At 42.2% G+C, this 21,812-nt stretch overlaps 1 protein-coding gene across 1 annotated transcript in view; it reads left to right on the forward strand.

The window, feature by feature from the left end:
* The window catches only part of UBTD2 (ubiquitin domain containing 2), a gene marked incomplete at both ends in the record, with an annotated part of 56,620 nt that overhangs the window by 11,383 nt on the left and 23,425 nt on the right, over positions 1 to 21,812 (forward strand). Inside the window, one exon of the mRNA XM_082006258.1 lies at positions 18,898 to 19,134. Within this exon, the coding sequence (XP_081862384.1) occupies positions 18,898 to 19,134 (237 nt within the window). The remainder of the gene's footprint in view (positions 1 to 18,897; positions 19,135 to 21,812) is intronic.

A 21,812-nucleotide genomic window follows, 5' to 3' on the forward strand; every position in this document is an offset into this window, starting at 1 on the left:
GACTGGTCTGTTGTGCACCTAATTCTCCTAAATACTATTCTTCTAGTAATTAGGTTTAAGTTGGGGAGGAGAAGTCATGGCTTGTGATTAAATTACCACTCTAGCTTTTTAGGCAGCTTGAGAAGTTAAATACTCCAGTGGTTTCTTGAGAGTCAGTCAGTGCCCAGCAGTGGGGAAAACACAGTGACCCCATTTGAAAAGAAGAGAAATTTGGGTTCCTTGTTTAGCTTTAATGTAGCAGGTGTCGCTTAGTGCTGTCGGTGGAGATTTCTAAGTGTTTTTGACACAAGTCAGTTATGTGGAGACTGCTTACCAAGGCAGCTGGGAGTAGAAATTTGGGGGTGCATTAGTTGGTGAACCCCAAATGAAACACCCCCTTTGTACCCCATCCCACTGATGGGGTCTAGCTAACTGCTTCACCTTGGAGTAGCAATTACGGATGCAGAATGGGTGGTCTCTGTAACAGTCCCCACTCCCAGCCTTCATCCGTCCCAGGACATGATCAGTCATGATCAGTTCCCAGGGAGCAACATTATCTCAAGCATTTATAAATAAACATATTTAAAGCAGTGCTTACCACAGCTTCCTCAAAATACTGCATTGGAAAATAAACAAGTATTTCTTTTGCATTTTATATAACTGTTCACATATGGAATTCACTTTTTTCCTGGCTTTATCCATCCCGAAGACAACAGGTGTTTCATCTTAGGAATGCAAGTGCAATTTTTTTTACTCCATTTATGTTCTTTCTGGTGATTATATTCAGGGAAAATGGTATGCTGCGGGACTATGGAAGAAATGACATTAGCATTTTATCTTATAGTGGTACGGAACTTATTACCAAGAATTAATAATTTGCATTGAGCTCCACATTAGTTAGGAAAATACTACAGATACTTGGGGGTGGGGGAGGAAGCATTTCAGTTCCTGCCAGTGTCCTACTTTTTTAACATCTCTTGGCAGGCTACGTCGAGAGAGATGCTGAGAGCACTGCTATCTGATAATCAGGCTGTTAAAAAAACTATTAAGTAGTGACAATACAGCTTAAAACAAGGTTGTGTAAAGTCCAAGATGGCAGTGCCGGCAAAGGCTTCTGTGTTTCCTAGTTCAGTGTTGTGTCAAACAGAATATTCTTTCTTTAGAAATTCTACCAACTGATGTAATCTTGTCTTCAAACTCTTTCCAGGTTTGCCTACTCAAGTTTGCTGTCGCTATCTGATTGCTCTGCCTGCCAAATTTCCAAGCTGAGTTCATCTTCCATTGATAAAGTGCACTTCTAGCTGCTCAGTGCAGTCACCCTTCCTTCTTTCACATGTCTCATTTCATTATTATAAATCAATATGAGGATTTTTTCCAGCTGAAGGAACTCTTGCCATGCAATTCACATATCTGTACCATTTCTTTTCTTGTTTGTATTTTGAACCTTTCCAACTTTCACTTGTTCATTTTGAAGGTTAATAAATAAGGAACCCTTTTTCTCACAAAACAAATATTTTTCTGTCAGGAGATTTTGGTGGAGATTATTATGTGTTAAATTCAATTTTGGTGCTAAATAATGAGCCCCTATGAATGAGCTCTTTTCATCTAGGGGAGCTGAACTGAAGTGCTACTCAAGACGTGAACATTTTCTGGTGCATTTTTCTCATGCTCATCCTTATCTTTCATACCGGTCAAAACCTTTGGATTACGCAGCTTTTTTTTTTTTTTCCCCCCCCCCAACCCCTCTCTCCTCTGTGACCAGTATTACAACCTGATCTTTCTGTGGAAACACAGTTGAGGTTGATGAACTGAGTACTGGGTACTTCATTGATCAGTCTTAAAATGTTCCTAGGACTACCTTTGCCAAGCAGTGTGATTGCTGAAAACATGCGTGTTTCAATGGCTTTCCTGGAGTGGCAATTTGGATTGAGGGCTAGGGACAGGTTGGATCAGCTCCTGCTGTTGCAGGTGTAGGTATTTAACAAATTGGAAGATACAAGCTCTTCTGTGGTAGCCAAGAGGAAAATGTGGTGCTTTGGGGAGGGGAAATTACAGATCTCTCAAAAGTAGGGGTTGCTTCAGAATATTAGAGATCAAACTTCCAGTTTAGTGTGAAGAGAACATGCAAAGAAAATTGTTCTTCCTACTTGATTTTTTCCAACCGTCCCTAAGTAGTTGTTATTCATGTTGGATGTACCCCGGAAAAGATTACTCCTCCCACAGCAAAGGAGTCTCTTGTTTCTTATTGCCTTTCTGATTATTATTTTTAATAGTCTCTGTTGCTAGTAGTGCCTAAATATTGCTGTAGTAGGGAGGGTCCTGAACACTGGCCATAGTTTTATGAACCAAAGCCACAGCTTAAAAAGTAAGCAGGAGAGAAACTACTGTTGGAAGAAGTCACTGCCTGGGGCCTGGCCTGAGCTGAGCGAGCTGCTCGGTCTGCTCGAGTCCCAGCTGTATGTTTTCCATTCCTAGTTTTGATCCAGGCTTTTAAAAGCAAGAAAACTTAAATACTTTATTTGTGTATTTATTCTATTTGTTGGGGGATCTAAATGGGTTTCTTTCATGTTTATGACTTGATTGCTACTGTGATGGAGTCTGAAATGCAGCCCCAGTTCTCCTGTTCCTGGGTTTGAGGAAGGAGCTTGACTAGAGCTGCAGAAGCAGCAATTCATGGGCATGGTTTGTTCACTAGAGCACGGTAATTGGTACAGCGAGCTGGGTAAATCAGGAATGTACTTGCATCCAGCCATTTTTGTGAAACCTTTTTTTAATGGCTATGACCAGCAATCAGCATTTTTGGGTGTTGGGTCCCCCCCACCCCCCTCCAATGCTTTCAGAAGTCCCTCCACATAAACAAAACAGTTATACCTGCACTGAAAAACCATGGGAGATCTGGGCTCTTGTTTTCAAATGGCTGAAATAAGAATCTCTTTTTGCTAATGCATTCTCACTCATTACCAGTCAAAGTTCTCATCCTTAAATTTGAAGCTATTTTCCCTTCAAATAACAGGAGAAGGAGTCAGAAGAGGGTCTGTCTAATACTGTAGAGTTCTGCCTTAACTCAGAAGCAAAGATTTTTCCTACAGAAGCTTAACTCTCAAGTCCAGAGTCAACATACATTTATTTTAATCTGCTGTTAGAGCACTTGTCTTAAATTATGTGAAAAAGTAAGAAAAGTGCATCTGTCCTGACAAACGATACCACTTTTGCTTATGAGTAGGTGATGAAGGTGGAGAAATAATGCTCAAAGGAGCTTATGGTGAGTACCTTTTCAGAAAGACAAGCATAGCTCATGGTCAAGACTACTTCGGCTGTTACTGGATATGTAACAGCCCGATACTATTGCCAACATAGTCATTGCACTGCCAGTTTTTAGCTTGCTCTGAGTTGTTGAGAATTAAATGCACTTGAAATCAAATTATGTTCCGTAGTAGTCCCTTTGTTTGAAAGGAAGAGGAGTTACTTAAGGGATGTGCTGTTGCGTCTGTTGGAAATGATGCCCTTCCATACAGAACAAGCATCACTCAGTCTGTTAATAGAGCTAAAGACTTCTGTGCCCGGGGACCTTCAAAGAGATCAAATGAATTTGCTAAAGGTGGAAAGGCTCTGGCTACTTTAGTCTATCTCCATGTGAGCAATTTAAATGAAGAGGGCAGTTTCCTGTGCCTACTGCAAGGTCCTTCCTTGCCCATAGAGAGTGGCAGGCTCCTGCAGAGGGAGGTTCACCACAGAAGCTGATGTCTCTGCCCAGCATTGCTTGGAGGAGGCTGCCTTGTTTATGCTCGTAATTTATGCACCTTCGGTTAAATGCTTGAAGTTGGATTGCATCAATAATCCTTGACCATAGGCTAGAACAGATCTCTCCCCCCATCCCCCCTCCGCCCCCCAAGTACAACCACAGGGGGCTAAAATGTCCTTGAAGGGATGTAGTTCTAAGGCTACTTTTGTTCAAGTGCTCTCATTTAACAGTAGAGTTTTATTTTTGCCTGGGTATATGAGACTTACATATATACAGGTTGCAACAAAGGCTTGCACATTTTTCATTTTAGGTTAGGAAGATGCATAATATCTCTCCGATTATCTAAGCAATGCACTGTGTCCTCATGTATTATAACTTGTCTCTAACTCTGGGATAAATATGGTTTTCTTTAAAAAAGATGTACTTGAAAGGTCTGAGTTCGTTGTGGCTGAGAAGTTGGTATGTATAATATAGCCAGGCATACATGTTTTGCAAAAGGCAGCTTGGTCTTTTGAAGTTGCCTGGGTGTTATTAGTAAATAGTACATAAAATACTGTAGATATACTTTGTGCAATTTTAAAGAAATCCTGCTTGCAGGTTAAAGTTAATAAAAATTCCCTGTATTGAGTTGTTCTGAAGCATCACCTATTATGGTTTTTTTTGTTTTGCTTTTTAATATCCAACCTGTCCTGGAAACTGTATCAGTACTAATCTGAACACTGAGAAGTAACTAAACTTGTGGAATATGCCCCAAAAAAACCCCACCCCAAACCCTTAAACACAGAGTTCATGTTCACATCATGCCTTTATGCTGCTGGTTCTTGCCATCTCACGTTATACACAAGGAGTGCACAAAAGAGAAAATTCTCTGCGTTTACCGTCAAAAGAAGGATTACTCAAGGGTAATTGTGCTAATTTTTGATGTAATTATTATCATTAAAATATTGTTACTTATTAAATTATGTAGTGAAGCAGTATAGAAAGTAAGCCCGTAGTCTGATTACAGAAGGATAGTTAGCAGAATTTTTTTTTGATTCTTGGGTATGATCTGTTTCCCTTCCTTTGTAAGTGTTGGAAACCAAATGGGAGCTTTGTCTACCCTGTGTGGTGAACCCTCTGGTTCTGCGTGATGCTCGTTCTCTCTCTAAGATCTTTTACGGTGGAGATTGCAGTTGAAACCAAGTTTTAACTATGAAAACTCAACTCATGGTGTGTTTTAGCCTTTCTTCCAAGATCTGCATAACTAAATGTCCATGGAAACCAGAGGCAAGAGAGTGGATGTCACCCTGTCATTGTAGAGTAGCAGCCTACAGAAGGCATGTGGCACCTTACGGCACGGGAGGGGAACTGCGTACCCTGGGGGACTCATGGATGGGTGGTGGGGAAATTATCCAACTTTGCTTTTACTCGGAAGAAGGTAGTCTTTATGCTATTTCCATGCTCTCAGGTGATCCTAATATGGAGCTTCTCTCTCTGAATTGCTGTTGTTTCTGGCTTTTGGTTCTGTTTTCCTCCTGTGTTTTGTGATCTTCAGCATCTTCACCTGGAGAACAGAGCTGTCAGTCTGTTTTTGTAAGCTGCTCCTGGGTCCCCACTGCTTCTGTAAGTAACTGCTTTTACTTTATCGCTTAATGCAATCACTTAAGCAGATTCCAGTGTCCACTTTAGATTCTGTGGCTCTTTTTACACGTTGTTTTAAGTGTTCCTATCCTTCACATGGGGTGAAAATCAAACATAGGGTTGACCCTGGCAGAGTTTTTGTCAGGAGTTAATTTTCAAGCACATAGTTCCAAATTTATTTTCAGTTGTTCTTTACCGTATGTTCTAACCTCTGGTGGGGGCATGGGGAGGAGTAGACTTTCTCGGCATCCCAGGACAACTGATGATAGCTCCATATTACTCTTGTTTGAGAAGCCCAAGTATTGCACCCGTGAACTGTTGATGCTGCTTGGCTTTTACACCCATTCATAGACTTTCCAGCTGCTGAGGTTTCTTCAGTCTTGGCTGTTGGAGTTTCTTAGAGAATGATTGTCCAGAAGAACAGATAAGAATTTAGTTTCAAAACTGTTTATTTAAAAATCCGGTTTGCATCATCATTTTTCCTTAGCTGTTTTTTTTCCCCACTTGTTTTACATGACATGCTGTTGAACTCAAGGCTGGAGTTCGCTTAGGCTGTGAGCATATGTACTTCCATGGATAAATTTTCAAGCTTATTAACCAGATTGTGGATCTGGAAAGTACTGACTATAATAAAGAAGTAAATGAATGTTTTTGGTTTTCAGGGGGGCATTAAGCCATCAGTCTGTCAGGTTTCTGCCCTGCAAAAGTTCAGTGTGCACAGCCAAATGTACGAACATTAAAACAGACCTAATTCTTCTGGTAGCTTGCCGTTTGGGAGCACCTAGAGGCTCAGCTATGTGGTTTATTTAGCTTCTGTGGTCATACTGATTGGTTAATGTTGTGACAAATTGCTTTTTACTGATGGGAAACAAGGGTCAGCAGGGGAGGAGGATGAGTCCTGCTAGTTAAAATATTGTAGCATGTAGAAACCTTCTCTGTGGATGAAGAGCCTTTTGTGCTAAGGGCAGCTGAAATATAGAGGGGTTTTTGTTAGGTTGGTTTGTTCATTTGTTTTTAATCAACCTGCCACAGAAAGTCTCATCCTTGCAAGGCCTTGGGGTTTTTTAATCCTATGGCTGTAAACTTGCCAGGAAGGACAAATATTCCAAAAAGATGGGCTTGGTTATGATGGAAAACCAGGTCCATGTTCTGGGGGAGTCTTGAGTAATGCTATGGTGTCATGACTTGTGCTGTGTGACCTTAAAGGATAAACATCAACAAGTGGGATACTCGATTTTCTGCTTCTAAATCACTGGTGTGCTGGTGCTGCGTATGGCAGGACTGACTAGACAGCTATTAAAGACGACGTTACTACCTATTGTTAAGAGCTGGTTGAGAGATTACTTTGCAGAAAGAAGCTTGACATCTGAGTATTAAGAATGCCGTATCCCACTGTTACACATCTGTCTGCAGCTGCTTAGCACGGCCGTGTGCCCACAGGTCTGTCCTGTTTGGCACCTTGTGTTTGTGGACGGGCTTCTCAGAAATTACTGGGGCATAGTCCCTGGGAAATTGAGCGTATAAAAATTGATACAGAAGTAATTTGTGAAATGGTAATTTTATAAAGAAAATCTACCTTGTAAGATAGAGCTTAGTAAAGAAGCAAGTCTCATTCTAAGAAATACAGTTTCTTAGATTAAATGTTTGCTTATGCATCTTTCACATGTTCCTTAAACTGAGCAATTGCCTTTCAGTTTTCCAGATGGCACCTGTGGAATGTAATACAGAACTGTAAAATTAAATCATTAAGATAATGTATGTTTGGTATGTGTGTCAGGTTAAGATTTCTATTTTCAGCTTACACTGATCTCTTAATTAACTGATGAGCTTAAGTAGCAGAGATACAGTAATAGTGCATTTAGTTAATTGGCTAATGTGAAACCTTATCCCTGCCAGGAACTGTGACACTGGAATAAACTCAAGACATGGTGTTAGATCCTGTAACTAAGCTAATTTAATCATTGGTCATTGTAAAAACAGTTATCAACTTGGAGGGCTTTTTGTTCACTCCTTTCTGCAGTTTGTGACCACTGTGCATTGCAGAAGCGACATGACAAGCACTGCCATGTTTACCTGAGTATCCGTTAGGAACATTAAACTGGCCATCTGTCTTGTGCCTTATACCTTATAGTACACCCACTGTGTTAAATTTCAAATTTTGGTGGAAGGGTTTAATGCAACATAGCCCGATGCAAATTAACACTTGGTGAGATGGGATTGAAAATTGTGCTGACTTCTGCAGCTCTTCCTAAAGAATCGTACTTTAGCGGAACCGTGGGGATTTCTAGGATCTCTGTTGGGTTTAAAATTTTTCTAGGTAGCACCGAGCCATAGTGGTGACCTAAACAGGTTTAAATTATGTTGAAACTTGTTCTGAATCTCTGTGTTGCTGTCAGTTTGTTTCTGTCGGGCCCAGATCTTCCCTTGCTGTCTTTCCTCCTGACCCAGTGAATGGGCTGAGCTGCGGAAGGCTGGGTTTACTTGTAACAAATTAAATTCACTGGTGGCATCGTCCAGAAAGTCTCCAGATGTTCGGCGTCATGTGTACACATGCTGCGTGCGGGTCTGCCGAGGAGGGTGTGCCGGCTGGCTTTCAGCACGCTTGCACCTAATCAGGGAGGAGCTGGCTGCATTGTTTAAAGAAAATTATCAGCTTAAAATTTTTTTTTTTTTATAGTTCTGGCAGGATGAAAGGTAAGACTGCCTTTGGTGGTTTTTGGGGTTTTTTTTTAAATGAAAATTGTGCTAGTGTTGGAAGCACTGGTGGTGCGTTAAGCGCAGACCAGATGTACAGCAGATGTCCCTGTCTGTCGCTTACCCAACTCGGAGATTTTGTGATGACCTTGTGTGGTTGGCCTGTGGCTGTGTGACGGGCTGGCGCAGGCTGTGCCGCACCCATGTCTTAGGCCAACATAAAAGCAAAGCTTCGGTTTAAACACCGCTGAGCCAGACCCTGATTTGTGCCTTGCTCAAAGCCTGCAGAACTTGGCTGTTAGCACGTGGAGAAGCACTTGCAGCAATTCCAATTGTAAGGTTTTTGACAGGAAGGATGTCAGCCTCCAGTAAACGCCTTTAAATCTTTCCTTACCAGTTCCTGTAGATGCTTGTTATGCAGTGGTCAGAGGGAGAACATGATCAAGGAGGAAGGGGGCTTCTGAGCCGGGACAATGTTCATTTGCAGCTGGGAATGCTAGGTCTTCCCTTGTATTAAATCCACACTAGCAGATGCGACCGGTCCGTGCTGCTGGCATGGAGCAGCAGGCAGGTGCCCGTGTCATGGCGATACGCTGGCATGGAGCTGACCGGTCGGAGGAACTCGCTGCTTTAAGGTTTTATCTGATGTGCCTAAAGCTTCCCTGTTAACCGAATTGATGGGAGTATACAAAAGGGTTTTAGTACTTCAGAAGTGAAGTTGCCGAGTTGCATTCTCCTTCATGATGGAAGACAGAAAGCACTGGGTTGGGGTTTTTTTAGGTAAGCTCTGCACAGCTTCCCACTGCATTCCCACAACTGTTTCCAGCTCTGCGGTGCTGCGTACCGTGCTTACTTTGTTCTGCATGCGAGAGGCTGCGTTGATGCCAAGCACTCAGCTGTGATTGAGTTTTAACGTAAACTATGCTTTGCAGAAGTCAAGAGGGGTATATTCTTTATGCAGCGTATCTCAAATAGAATATTTTTCATCTTGCTGACAGCTTTAACGGTTCTTGTCATAGATTTCCAAAAAGATAGTCTAGTTGTGCACTCTAGATGGTGCGTGCACGCAGTGATTTGGGAATGGGTAAATCTTTATCCTGTTCTGCATCCAGCTGAAAACATGCATCTACCAGAGGTACGAGCAGTTTAAATTCTAGTGTAAGTGGTGCTGACAGGTAATTGCATTGATAATGTCTGTCCCTCAAAGCTGTTCCACTCCTGTGCTACTAGAACTTCACTGTGAGGCTGAAGATAATGCTGAGCAGCCAGTGTAGCTACCGCTGTTCTTCCTACTGGCTGTGGAAGCAGAATTTGTGGCTCTGAGATTCCTCTGATGGGGTGCGATCAAGACAGATGGGCATCATCTGGCCTTTGCCCTGCCTGGCAGTGTTTCTGCTTCATCTGTGGCCACCCCTTGACCGAGGCACTAAGGATTTGAGGTGGCAACTCTACAAAGGTGTTTATTCCCTTAGATGTTTTCATCTGTTGTGAGAAGAGGTGTTGCATCATGAGCTTAATCGAGATGATTGAGAAATGTTCTGCCTGTGCTTCCAGCGGGAAGCTAGGTGGGCAGGCAGAGCTCAGGAGTAACCACAAAGCTTTTGGAAACGAATAATAAAGCCATAGAATTAATGCTAGGATATAGTGCTGAGCTTTTGGTGGGAGACCAATGCAAAAAATTTCCTTTGAAAAATATTGTTTGAAATGTTGAGGCAAATGACGGTAGAGAACTTTGCGGTGGCTTTGCATTATTGCTCTATCTGACATCGCTTATCCAGAGCGTTTGTAACCGTCGGGGTTCGCCGTCCACCTCTTACAGCTCTGGGAGCAGAGGAATCGTGCTCATAAAACCTGCATGAACAGACGGGAGGCTGAAGTTGACCTCTTGCCAGCTGGCTCTCAGTTGTGAATTGCACCTCACGTTACACAAAATACACCGATATGGTTTAAATTTCTGTGAAAGGTGACCTATGTTATCACAGCGTGTCCCAGCGCAGAGCACACATCAAGGCAGTGGGTAATCTGGATAGATCCTGCACGTGTGTTGGGATGAGGTGGGATGGTTGGATCTGGTATACCATCAGGGAGCAGATCTCAACAGTCTGAAGCTTTTATTTCACTGCAATGCTGCTGGTTTCTTTGAAATGTAAGGGGTGACAAGTGATGAGCTGTCTGGAAATACCAAGCTCTCTTGATTTCTTCTGCAGTTCCTGTTGAAAATGATGGGAGAAATGGAAAATACAGCGTAATAGCTGGTAATGAGAGTCGATTTTTCTCTTTGTCCAGCACATTCATACGCCCTCATCCTCTCATGTGTTTTATATCTCACGCTGTGAAGCCTCTGGATTGACTCAGCGAAGATTTAGTGCTTTGTGTATGCGAAGAGGCAGGGAAGCATTATGCACGTATGACTTGTCCAAAGCCGCCTGCAATTCCCAGTGTAACTTGTGTTTTACTCACTACGTTTTCTTCTGTGCAATTGACTCCTTTTGGAGGAAGGTGTTGGGTAAGAGTTGAGGAGAGACCTGGAGAAACAGGGAAGGCATATTCCCTGCTGCCGCTTTCAGCAATGCTTCCTGACATCCGCAGCGCTGGCGCGGGTGAGCAGCCGTTCGGGTGACACACGGTTTGCCCGGTTGGCTTGGAGCGTAGGGGTGGCACAGGTGATGGATGGCACCCCCTTTCCCCAGAGGGACCACATACATCATGTAGCACCAGCACACGTCGTGTCTGGCGGGCGGCTCACACGGCAGCGCAAGCTTTGAGTGATGGTGATCAGTCTGCTGTCCCCCACTGCTTCTTCCCCTTCTTGTTAGGGTTTTTTCTTTCTTAATTCCCTCCTTCACCCCCTTTCAGGTAGGAGAAAGGGGAAATAGCCCCAGGTGTTGGTGTGTGGGTTTACTACTTGAGCGCAGGTTTATCTTTGCTAGGTTTGCTGCTCTGAAAAGCTTCATGCTACAAGTTTCCTTCTTGTCTGGCTCAAAATTAACTGTTTTGCCTACACCTTTATAACATGGGTTTGAGTCTGTAGCCTGATATTTTATTACACATCTGTTTAAATATACAGCTTGAATTTCTATCAGGAATTGTAGTTTTTCTTGTAGCGTTTATTTCACCCCCCACAATCTCCCTTTATGAAAAAGACTAACATTTAATTTAGTTTCAAGCATTCTTTGTATCTATCTATCTACATAGAGCATTTGGAAGGCTCATGGCTTTCTCAGCCCCACAGGGTCCTCAGAAACGTTACCCTGCTCTGAATATTCTCAGGACTGTGCTAATAGATTTTTCCTTTAGTTTTCATATGAAATCTTGGTGCTCCTTCATTTCCTTGTTAGGAAAATTTAATTGTTCAGTAAAATATTTCATTTGTAAATCTTTTACTGTTGTCTGGGGACACTTCCTTTTCAAAATACTGTTCTTGCCTTGCAAAAATGTAACCTTCTCAAGAAATAAATGCTGAAAACTAGCAATAAACAGATAAAATTCTGCCATTTTCCCTTTGTTGTGTAAGCCTGTGCTACTTAATGTAATTCAAATTGTCTGCTGCTTAGACGCAATACGTTTCCCCCTACCCCCTCCCTGGTTTTGCTGGTTTTCTGCACCTCTCCTTTGTGCTGACTATTCCTCCAAGTGCTATTGTAATTCAACTACTGGAAGGATTACACCAGAGAATGATGCAAAGAAAAGGATTAGGATGAACTCTTATCTAGATATTGATACCAAATTGCAAGATACCTTATGAGGAAATTGGAGCAAAATAGATTTAAAATGAGACTTGTTTGATAGAGTAGAGTACTACTCACTGATTGAGGGGAGAGAAACCCTTGGGACTATTACTAAAAGAAACTTTATAGGTAGTAAACTGTTACTTTGCATTTCATTTGTCTTAGAAAAACACTTTGTTAGCATCTGATCCTCAACAGGGAAGCAATTTTGTAAAGAAAATATTTTTGATCATTAGTTCAGTTTGTATAATATTTAGCTTCTCCTGACTGTCTTCAAATAACTACCCATTGCTGTTTCTCAAATTACGTATCCCTGGGACGATATCGCTTCCCCTGTTGAAGCTGTGCATGTCTACGCTTTAAGCAAACCAAACGGTACCTGCGTGCTACGTTCTCCTCACTGTCCTCAGCCTCTGCAAGTCTTGATCTGTGTTTTTTACTTGATGGCTTATCGTTTCTGTCCTTCTCCTATGCAGCCTGGCAGTCATCAAATCCCGTCTTTTCTGCTGAGAACAGTTTCTGCAAATGTCTCATCTTTCCCATTCAGATAGACTGTTTTGGTGATTTTTCGTTCTTCCTTCAGCACTTGGGTGCTCCTGCTCCTTTCCTCATGGTTCATTCAAAATCTTTTTCATCTCTCAATACTTAAGCAGTTGCCTTCATCTAGAGGGGATGATGCCTTCTTTAGAGGCTGAGGGGAGACCTTATCGCTCTCTACAACTACCTGAAAGGGGGTTGTGGCGACGAGGGTGTTGGTCTCTTCTCCCAACTAACTAGTGATAGAACGAGACGAAATGGCCTCAAGTTGTGCCAGGGGAGGTTTAGATTGGATATTAGGAAAAATTTCTTCACCAAGAGGGTGGTCAAGCATTGGAACAGGCTGCCCAGGGAGGTGGTGGAGTCACCATCTTTCAGGACATGGTTTAGGGGACATGGTGGCGCTGGATTAATGGTTGGACTTGATTATCTTGAAGGTCCTTTCCAACCTTAGTGATTCTGTGATCTTTTAGATATTTTCCTAAACAAAACAAAGAAAAAAAAAAAAAAGAAAATATTACTAGATTTTGCCAGATTCTCCTGATACTAGTGTCATTTCAACAATTTGATGTTATCTTCTAACACTTGCCTGTATCTGCTTTTAACTCGTGCTTCCCAGGTTGAGGGTCCCTCCATGCCAGCCTTGTTTCTTGTGTGTCAGCCTTCATACACGTCCACAGAGATGTGGAAGCACAGAAAGGCCCTGTTCTGGCAGCTCCAGCACGCAGTGGATGCATGGAGATCAACAGCTTTGGCCTCCAGTCCTAAAACGAAGCATGTCCAGTCTAGATGTCTGCTTCTGGGAACAGCACTGCTAGGCTCTCCATGCTTTGGGTGGGTTGTGTGTACACAGGGACTCTTCCAACACACACTTTGGCCGAATTGGGACAGTTTCTCCTGCCTCTTACAAGAGCAGCAAAAGACTAGTGTTAAAAGTGACATATGCTTCTGTTTCAAAGGAAAAGCAAGAAATTCGCTGTGGAGCACTTGCATGAATTTAACATACCAAACATGTTATTCCAAACATTATTTTAAGAAATAGGTGAAAGATACTTGAAGAAATTAGGTAGGATGGAAAAGCTCAGGTAAGGCTGACTGACAGCAAAGGAGACGTTCCCCAGATGCTCACTTGCCAGTGGTAACTCTGGGCTGTACCAGGGGACCAGATCCTGTGCCCTTGCAGGGTTACCTGGGTGGTCAATAACTGGGAAGGAGGAAAATCTAATTCACGTCTGAAGCAGAGGTCCACCTGTCCTTCTCCAGAGGCTATGAGCTGTCTGATGTCTCATTCAGCTGTTGCATTTGCGTTATTGGATTTGACAGTAAGCCCTTTGGGGCAGAAATATTATCCAATTTGATTATCAAGTGCTACGGTTCATGGATGTATAAACTAGGAATTATGAATACTTTAGCTGGATATTGGCTTTTAGTATGAGACGCTTCCATTACCAGCTGCTCCTACTCATCTGGTCCGCTTTGGAGACGGCAGCAGTACTGTGATCCACAGTGATAGTGACATAACAAACACAACAGCTATTTAAAAAAAAAAAAGTACTACATAGACATTTTTTGACATTCTGTTAAGAAACTGATTTAAATATCTGGATTTATCTGTATAAGCTCACTCAAAAGAAGCCTAGATAACCTTACTGATTCCACTGCCTTCATGGGAAGCTGCGAGGAAAGGAAACCATAATTCAGGTTATAAACTAGTCTGCAAGGACTGGAGAAATACATCTTCCTTTCTGAAAAATAAGACTTTGTAGTTTGCCAGGAGCTAAGATTAGTGGGTCAAACAGTAGTAGCTACCTCCAGGACCCCGGGGTACTCTTACCTGTGAAGGGAAAAACACGTTATATGCTTCTAAATCCTACTGATAGGGCAGAAGCAGCCTGCTGCTTGTCTTGCCACTGGGTTTAGGTCACTTTGAGGTATTAAACAGCCTAATACGGGACGCTTGCCTAAGGAAGGGGGCTTGAGCAGTGCTTGGATTTTGCATGTGTAGGGACACCTGAATGGCAGACGTGCCGGACGGGTGGATGCCGAGTTCAGCCGAGATTTGCCTCTTGGCTCGCCCGCTTCTCTAGCCCACTGCACGTCCCTGCAGTCTTCTCTCCTGCCCCAGCCCCTGCTGTATCCTGGAGTGCCTAACTAGATAGGTTTGGCTTTCTTCTCTTGGGCATGCTGAGCCCTAGGAAGTGGTAACTATCAGGACTTCTTACCTTCTTAGCTGTTGCTTCTGCCGTTAACCTGAATGGACCTTAGCGACTCCTGAAAATCGTATATGGCGTTCGTGCTCTGTGTACCGCGCGATTCCGACTGGGGGAGAGCAGCACAGGAAACATCTTTAAGGCAACTCTGGCTAGAACAGGTCCAACATCCGGGAGGGTGAAGAGCATCTGTAATCGCTTTGCAGAAACTCCTCTGAGCAGCCCAGGAAAACCCTTTGTAAGGCCATGTAGTGGCCTGTGTGGGTCTCCTCCCTGAGAAAGGCTGCTCTTAAGCAAGGTCCTACAGCTGGTCAGCAGCTTCTTACCCCTCTTTGGAATGCACAGCACCACCTGAATATCTGAGCTATTGGAGCACAAACAACCTAAATTATTTTGGAGTGTCACTAATGTGCTGATCTTTTCCTTTTTGAAAAGTAGACTGTTAAGGGACTTTTTTATTTCTATTTCTTTCTTTCTAAATAAATCTCTTGCCAAAAATATCAACCATTGCCATCTATTGAGATGGGCGGCTTTCAGTATTGCTTCAGAGAGAATATGCTCTCTTGGCATTTATAAAACTATTCATATTTTCAAGCAGGATATTAATAATTTCTTACTTTTGTAGAAGTGATGTAAAAGCAAAAATTAATGTGGATGTTACTTTCTCTTCCAGATCTTGCAAGCTCTTTGTGCCTCTGATGTGCATGCTCTTAAATGAAGTCAACATTTTCTTTTGAGCTCTAGTTTACTTCCAAACCGAGGAATATAAAACTGACACTGTAAATACTTGACAAAGCATTTCAGACTGCTGATGTTTGTTTCATTGCCTATTTGACTAGTCTTTATCAGCCTTATTACAGAAAAGGGAAAGTCCTTTGATGTGGTCCAAAACGCTGATTGTAGAAATTCATGAAGTGATGTTTCTCTTTAGTGACTAAAACATGAGGTAGAAAGCAAAATATTTGGGCCCTTTTACGCATTAGGTTTTTTATATGTCTTAAGTTTCCTTTCTGCTCCATCTATCCACACAGCTGGAGAGTGAGTAATATTTCTTCAGGAGGGACATAAAGCTTTTAGGGGATTCTTGAAGCACTTCTGATAAATGCTAAACATGCTAAAGACCTTTTTAAATACTGGCTTGAGAAGCCAAGTTACATTTAAAGGCTTAGTACTGGGATAGATGGCCTGTTAGAGTGGATTTGGCTTTACAGGCATTTGTAGAGTTACTTTCTTCCACCATCCTTCTTTCCAACTTGAAAAAAAGAATTTATCACTGGGTTTATCATCACTGTGTCTGTGTAGGAAGGATTGTATCTCCAGGGAGAAGTTATTTGAGACTGTTAGGATCTCTGTCTGTTTAGTCTCTCCCCTGCTATTCTTGTCTAGTGAAGGGCAATATATTCGGATGCTGTCTCGGGCAAAGGGGGAAGCAAGGGAGAGAAATGGCCCGTTGCCGCTTCTGCTGTGGTGCTGGCTGACGGCAGGCAGGGCTGTGCGCAGGGAACGCCGCCGTGCTCGGGGGCTGCGGGGAGCGCCTTTAACCCGCTTTCATAATTAATGTTTGGGGAGAAGGAGAGCACCCGGTGGGATAAATTAGCATTCATTCAATGTACGTGTAAACAGATGTTATCTGAAGTAGAAGGAAGGAAGAGATGCCCACTGACCCAAATTTCTTGCATTGTTCTGTCTGTCTGAAATTTTCGTGCTGCAAGTGCTAAGCCTTAATAAGGAAACAATTCCTCGTTTAAGTGTTTTACCACATATGTTTTTACAATTTCGTAATATACTGTTTAATGCATGCAGTCCATCTTGTCTGGGCTGCCTCCTTCACCATTGTTCTGGGCTGGACCATCATCAGCTCCCAGCTTGCGTGTGCTCAGCTGAGGCTTGGACTGGGAATGGCTGGGCTTTGCCAGGAAACTTGGTGTTTTGTAAACACTTGGGTTTGCTGTTCTGAAATCTGTTAAATGGTCAGCACTTCTTTGAAAAGCAAATGGAAGCAATCTCATGGAAGCAATTCCATGGAAACAAAAAGCAATAAATGTTTGTGGTCACTTGAAAGGATTCAGACATTTATTATTGTTAGTTTCTGCAATACCAGCTGGAGACATTCATGTGTGCCATGCAATTGTCGTTTGCTAGTTTTAATTATGATCTGACTTTGTTTCCATGCAAATATATCCTCTACTATGTTGGGTTTTTTTAATCTGAAGAAGGGTCAGGCCTTGACATAGTTGGCAATGTCACCGTACCATCAGAAGTTCTTTTAAATATACTGTTTTCAATGACTTAAGTCTCAGCTTCTTAAATGTGAATGTCATTGAGTCATGAATTTAAGTAGGTAGTTCTTTGGTCATGTAAAGTCAGATTGTATAAGGTGTAACCTCAGGTATGTGTTTTGATCTCTTTAAAGCTTGTGTGAAGTTGAAATGCCTTCTGCAACACCAGGCTCCGATGCTCAACCCCCGAGACCCAATGCTCGGGGTGCTGTTTGGCAAATAGCCAACTGCATCTGTGGCAGAAAAAAAATCGAGCGAGGAAAGGGAATATTTGAATTAAATATTATTTTTGCAAAATGTTACAACTTACCTGAAATGAGTATTTTTGACATATTTATATTTAGTCTTCTCAGTTATGTCCCTCGCCCCTCCACACTCTTTGCCATAGATATGGTTTGCAGTGAACTGTAGAGGTACAGAGTAAGCGTAGATTAAGAACTATGAAGAATATTTAGGCATTACACTATTCTTCCATTGAAAACTGAATGCTGGAGTAAGATTGAGGAGAGATACAAGGGTTTTTTTGTCAGCTATTGTCAACTTTCTGCCAGAAAAATAAGAGGGTCTGGAGAAAGGAATTGTTTGTTATTATCTCTAAGGATGGACGTGGGGATACTGAATGCTAAATGTAAACCCTCGTGTTTGTCCTGGTGCTCTCCCATCCTTGCAGACTAGCCAGGAACACCTGATAAGCAGCAGCTTTGCTCCGCAGGCTTTGATACCGCAGCAGCTGTGATGTCTCGTTCTTGTAAGAGATATTTCGGCCTTGGTAATGTGGACGTGGGGTGACAGACTGCAGCTCTTCATGCTTCACTGGCGTGACAGCAGCTGGGGTTCCTCTGCTCTCTTGGGATGGCAAGGGTTCGTCATGGAGGGCGTAGGAGAGGATGTCTCTCCAGCAGCATATGTGGTGGGATCCTTAACTGACTTCAGTTCTGTGTAGCTTACCTGTTGTTCAGGAGCTCAGTACTCATCACCCAGTTTCTATGACCTGTCCCGTGGAGGGACTGCTTATTTTCAGCTGCAAACACACTTAAATTTAGCTTAACTGTTGAAGGACACTTATTTCCTCTGGAGACATTTAAACAATGTGTTTTGTGGTATTGAGCTGTGGTGAGAACTGTTTTTGTGGTTTGTTGCTGCTCTCTTCTCCATACCATCCTTGCAGGGTCCTGTTAAGTTTGATACCAGGAGGAGGCTGAAGGAAATGGGGGTTTAACTCTTGCAGGCAGAAATTCTTCCCGGTGTGCACTGAAGTTTGCTCCATTCTTTTTCCTTTGCCTGTCAACAGATGTTGAAATAATCCCTTGCTCAGAGAAATGGAAGAGAAGGATTTAGCAGTCATAGCAGTGCTGTAATTTAAAGTGAGCAGGTAGTTGTAATCCACCAACATTATACCTATGTGATTATCTTAACTGGCTATTACACAAAAATAGCTGTAGTTAAAATGAAACAAATGCTTTCCTGTTTATTGTGAATGAGGTAACCACTTTTAAAGCTTGATAGATTCCTGGATTGTTCTTTAGGGATTTCTGTCTCTGACAATTCTAGCCTTTGTGCATTTTATTTGCCTTTCTAAATATACTTACTCTGAATTAAAACTGTTTAAAAGGAGATGATGCAAAAAAAAAAAATGCTTAGCCTCTTAAAACTCTGTGTTAACAGAATATCATGTTTGTTGAGCAGAGAGCATTGCTAGCAGCGTAGAGCAGAGATCCAGGTGCACCCCGGTGTTGGGATAACAGGCTTCTCGCTGTACTGCTGCCTTTGGAAGGTGTCTGTTGGGTGTGAGTCTCCCAGCCAGGCGCCCACCGCACAGGCATAGGGTTGCGGAGTTACTGGCGAGCTTGGAAAGAAGTTGTGGGATGCTCAGGGGGTGCAGATGAAATCAGCAGGCAAGAGGTAGCCCCTCAATTTTTTAAAGAGGTAAAACCAACTTGTGTCCCAGGGGTAGGGAGGCAATGCCTTGAAGGAGATGGGGGGGAAAAAAGGATCAGGATTGCCCAAAAGGGAATTTCAGTTCTGTAGATCCTACACAGAATAACCAAAGGGCATTTCAATAATTTTGTGCTGTTACATGTTTTTAATTTCCTCTTTCTCTCCCACAGTTGCTCTCGGTCGTAATCAGCCCTTGAAAAAAGAGAAACCGAAATGGAAAAGTGATTACCCCATGACAGACGGACAGCTGCGCAGTAAGAGAGATGAGTTTTGGGACACAGCACCAGCTTTTGAAGGTCGCAAGGAGATTTGGGATGCCCTCAAGGCTGCTGCACATGCTTTCGAGAGCAATGATCACGAACTGGCACAAGCAATCATTGATGGTGCAAACATAACACTACCACATGGTAGGTTCATCTAAGATGGATGTGGCCTCAGTGTAACAGTAGGTTAAGGCAAAAGGGGTTTTTTTAACCTGAAAAATCAATTGAAACATATATGCAGTAGTTTTAAATACTTGCATTTCAGTATGCACAATGTCTTCCTATTTGGTGTTTCAAAGCAAAATTACATTAGTGTGTAGAGGGACCAAGAAAAGCTACCTTTCTATCATTACCTAAATTTGAATGTATGATCAGGTACATGGTGTAATACACAATTTAAGAGTCTGATCTCTGTAGGTAACACTTGTGACTTTCTGTAATCTCTTGAAACACCTGCATGCTCAAAGGTACAGTTTTCTTCATTTATTTCCTGCCTCCCTTTGTGAGGGAGTAGGTATTTTTTTTCCCTGATCTTACAGGTTTCTTTGACACTTGAATTGTTTTGGGTTTTCTTTTTTCAGTTTCTTTTCTGAAGAGTATGAAAAACTTTCCCAAAAACTTGGTGCTGGCAATCTGATGTAAGATCTTGTACAAGAGAAACTGTAAGCACTTACTTCAGGTGCTTTCCTTTTCGCTCTGTTGTTCTGTGTTCTCATTTTTTTCAAGCTCTGTTCTCCCTCTCTCCACCCTGTGAAATGCATCACTCCCCCTTATTCCCAATACAAATACAGTTCAAGTTCTGCATTTAGACAAAAAATATTTAAAAATTGGATTTGTAGTTTCTGTAACCTGAAAGAATCGGGCTGAAATAAAAGAAACAACAAGCCACAACGAAAACCACCCACACCAAAAAAACCCCACCACCAACCCATTACAAAACACACTGAACTGAAGCAGGCATGTGTTCTGGTCAGGCTCTGCTTGGTGTCCTCTCTTCCTGACTAGGATCTCCTGGGAAGAGAAAAAGGATGATGTGGAAGATTGCATACTTTGCTTTCCGGGCTAACAAATCTTCAGGAGATTGACTACTCATACTACCTTTTTTTTTTTTCTTTTATTGGTGGTGGTTAGGTCCTGTTTCCTTAAGAAGTCACGATTGATCACATTTTTAGTTTGGAAGGGGTGGATTTGGGGATCTGTCTGCCTTTTCCCATATTAAAGTGTGAAACATTCCTAGTTGTTGGGGCTCAGTGTGTTCTTTTCCCCTCTCCTGTTCAGCAGTCAGGATCTCTGCAACATCACTGAGAGGTGGAAACTTCCAGTGCTGCAAAATGACCTGGCTTTTCCATAATTCATGGGCGATCTTTTGTGGTCCTCCAGATCGTTGTTTGTTTTCAAGGAGGTTTGTGTTTTGCTGGTTTGGCTGATAATGAGTGAGTTTTTGTCAAGGGCAGTTACGCCTACAGAAATGATTTCTGTAGTAGCTGTAGTTTTAAAGAGAAATTTGTCAATTATTTCCAGAACCTGCCAATGCCAAGGAGATCACGAGTCTCCTCTTTGACAGACCTGTTGGAGGTCTGTATACATTCTAGGCCAAATCCATTGGAGGAAGAAAAATAATTTCCCTGCTACAAACTAGTGTGGTTTTCAAAAGATAGAGAAAGGAATGGGGTTGTCTAGTATGGCATTGGTATCAGAAAACCTCTTTCTTCCTGTGCTTGTCATACCATGTTTCTTTCCTTGCACTAGTTCATAAAACTGGTCAGAATCTGGAAATCCTAAATTACCTACCAGGCTTCTTGATTTTTTTATATCAATAATGTACTTCAGCATATTTATTCTGTGTCCAGAAAACAACAGAATATTCTCCTTCTAAATCGATAGCGTTGCTGAATTTTTGCCCTTCCAAAACATTTACATTGCTGAAAATATCCCAGAAGCAGCTGGGTGTTTAGGCAGCTTGTGAGCTGGAGTGACTTGTATAGGTGAGAGGGGTCTGGCAAAATTGATAACAGAAGCTAGTGATAATTTTAAGTCACCATTCAGATAAATGGAAATAATTAATATCTCAGAGACCGAGTATTTGCAGACCTAAGGTAGTCACTGCATTGTTTTGCTTAGTTGCTAAAATAAAAATAGTAGAGGTCAGGAAAACTCAATGTCATATGTAGGGCAGGTTTAACAAAATATAGATTACCTTCCACTGCGGTCCCTTACTGCTTATGTGGGTTGCTCTGCAGATCAGACTTTAGCTTAGTGTAAGGAATTGTCTCTCAGTGTGCGTATGCTCACTCGCTGCAGTGAGGGTCTGCGTCTGCTTGTGACCATTCATAAAAGACTGATAGAAACGTAATTCTTTCAGTAAATGAAAATTTGAGTCACGAGCATGCTTTTGCAGTGAGAGGGATATTATTTGTATAATGTGGTTACGGAATTTGATAAGAACCCAGTAATAAGGATTATGTGACAGCATTAGATTATGTATTCAGTTTAACTGTTGCACAAATGTACATATAAGCAGAACTTCCACGGGAAATGTTAAATTTACGGCATCAAGTCATGCAAAGAAGCCGTTTGACATGTTAGGTTTCTGCTTTCTCTCATTAGAGTGGCATAACAATTTGTAACTGCGGAAGAGGATTTTATTCAAGTGGGAAAGTTTGTCTGCCTGGAAGAATGTGTCTTTGCGTTCTGATACGGAGTCACTTATGTGTCCGTGCTCCTGGCTTACGAGAAGAGAGAATGGGTGATGTATAGTTCTGACGCTCCCGAATTTTGAAAATAGCATTTCTTAGTCTCTTGAATAAATACTTATTAAGCTT

This window comes from Phaethon aethereus (genome assembly GCF_964289735.1).
Source record: "Phaethon aethereus genome assembly, chromosome: 14".
Taxonomy (NCBI): Eukaryota; Metazoa; Chordata; class Aves; order Phaethontiformes; family Phaethontidae; genus Phaethon; species Phaethon aethereus.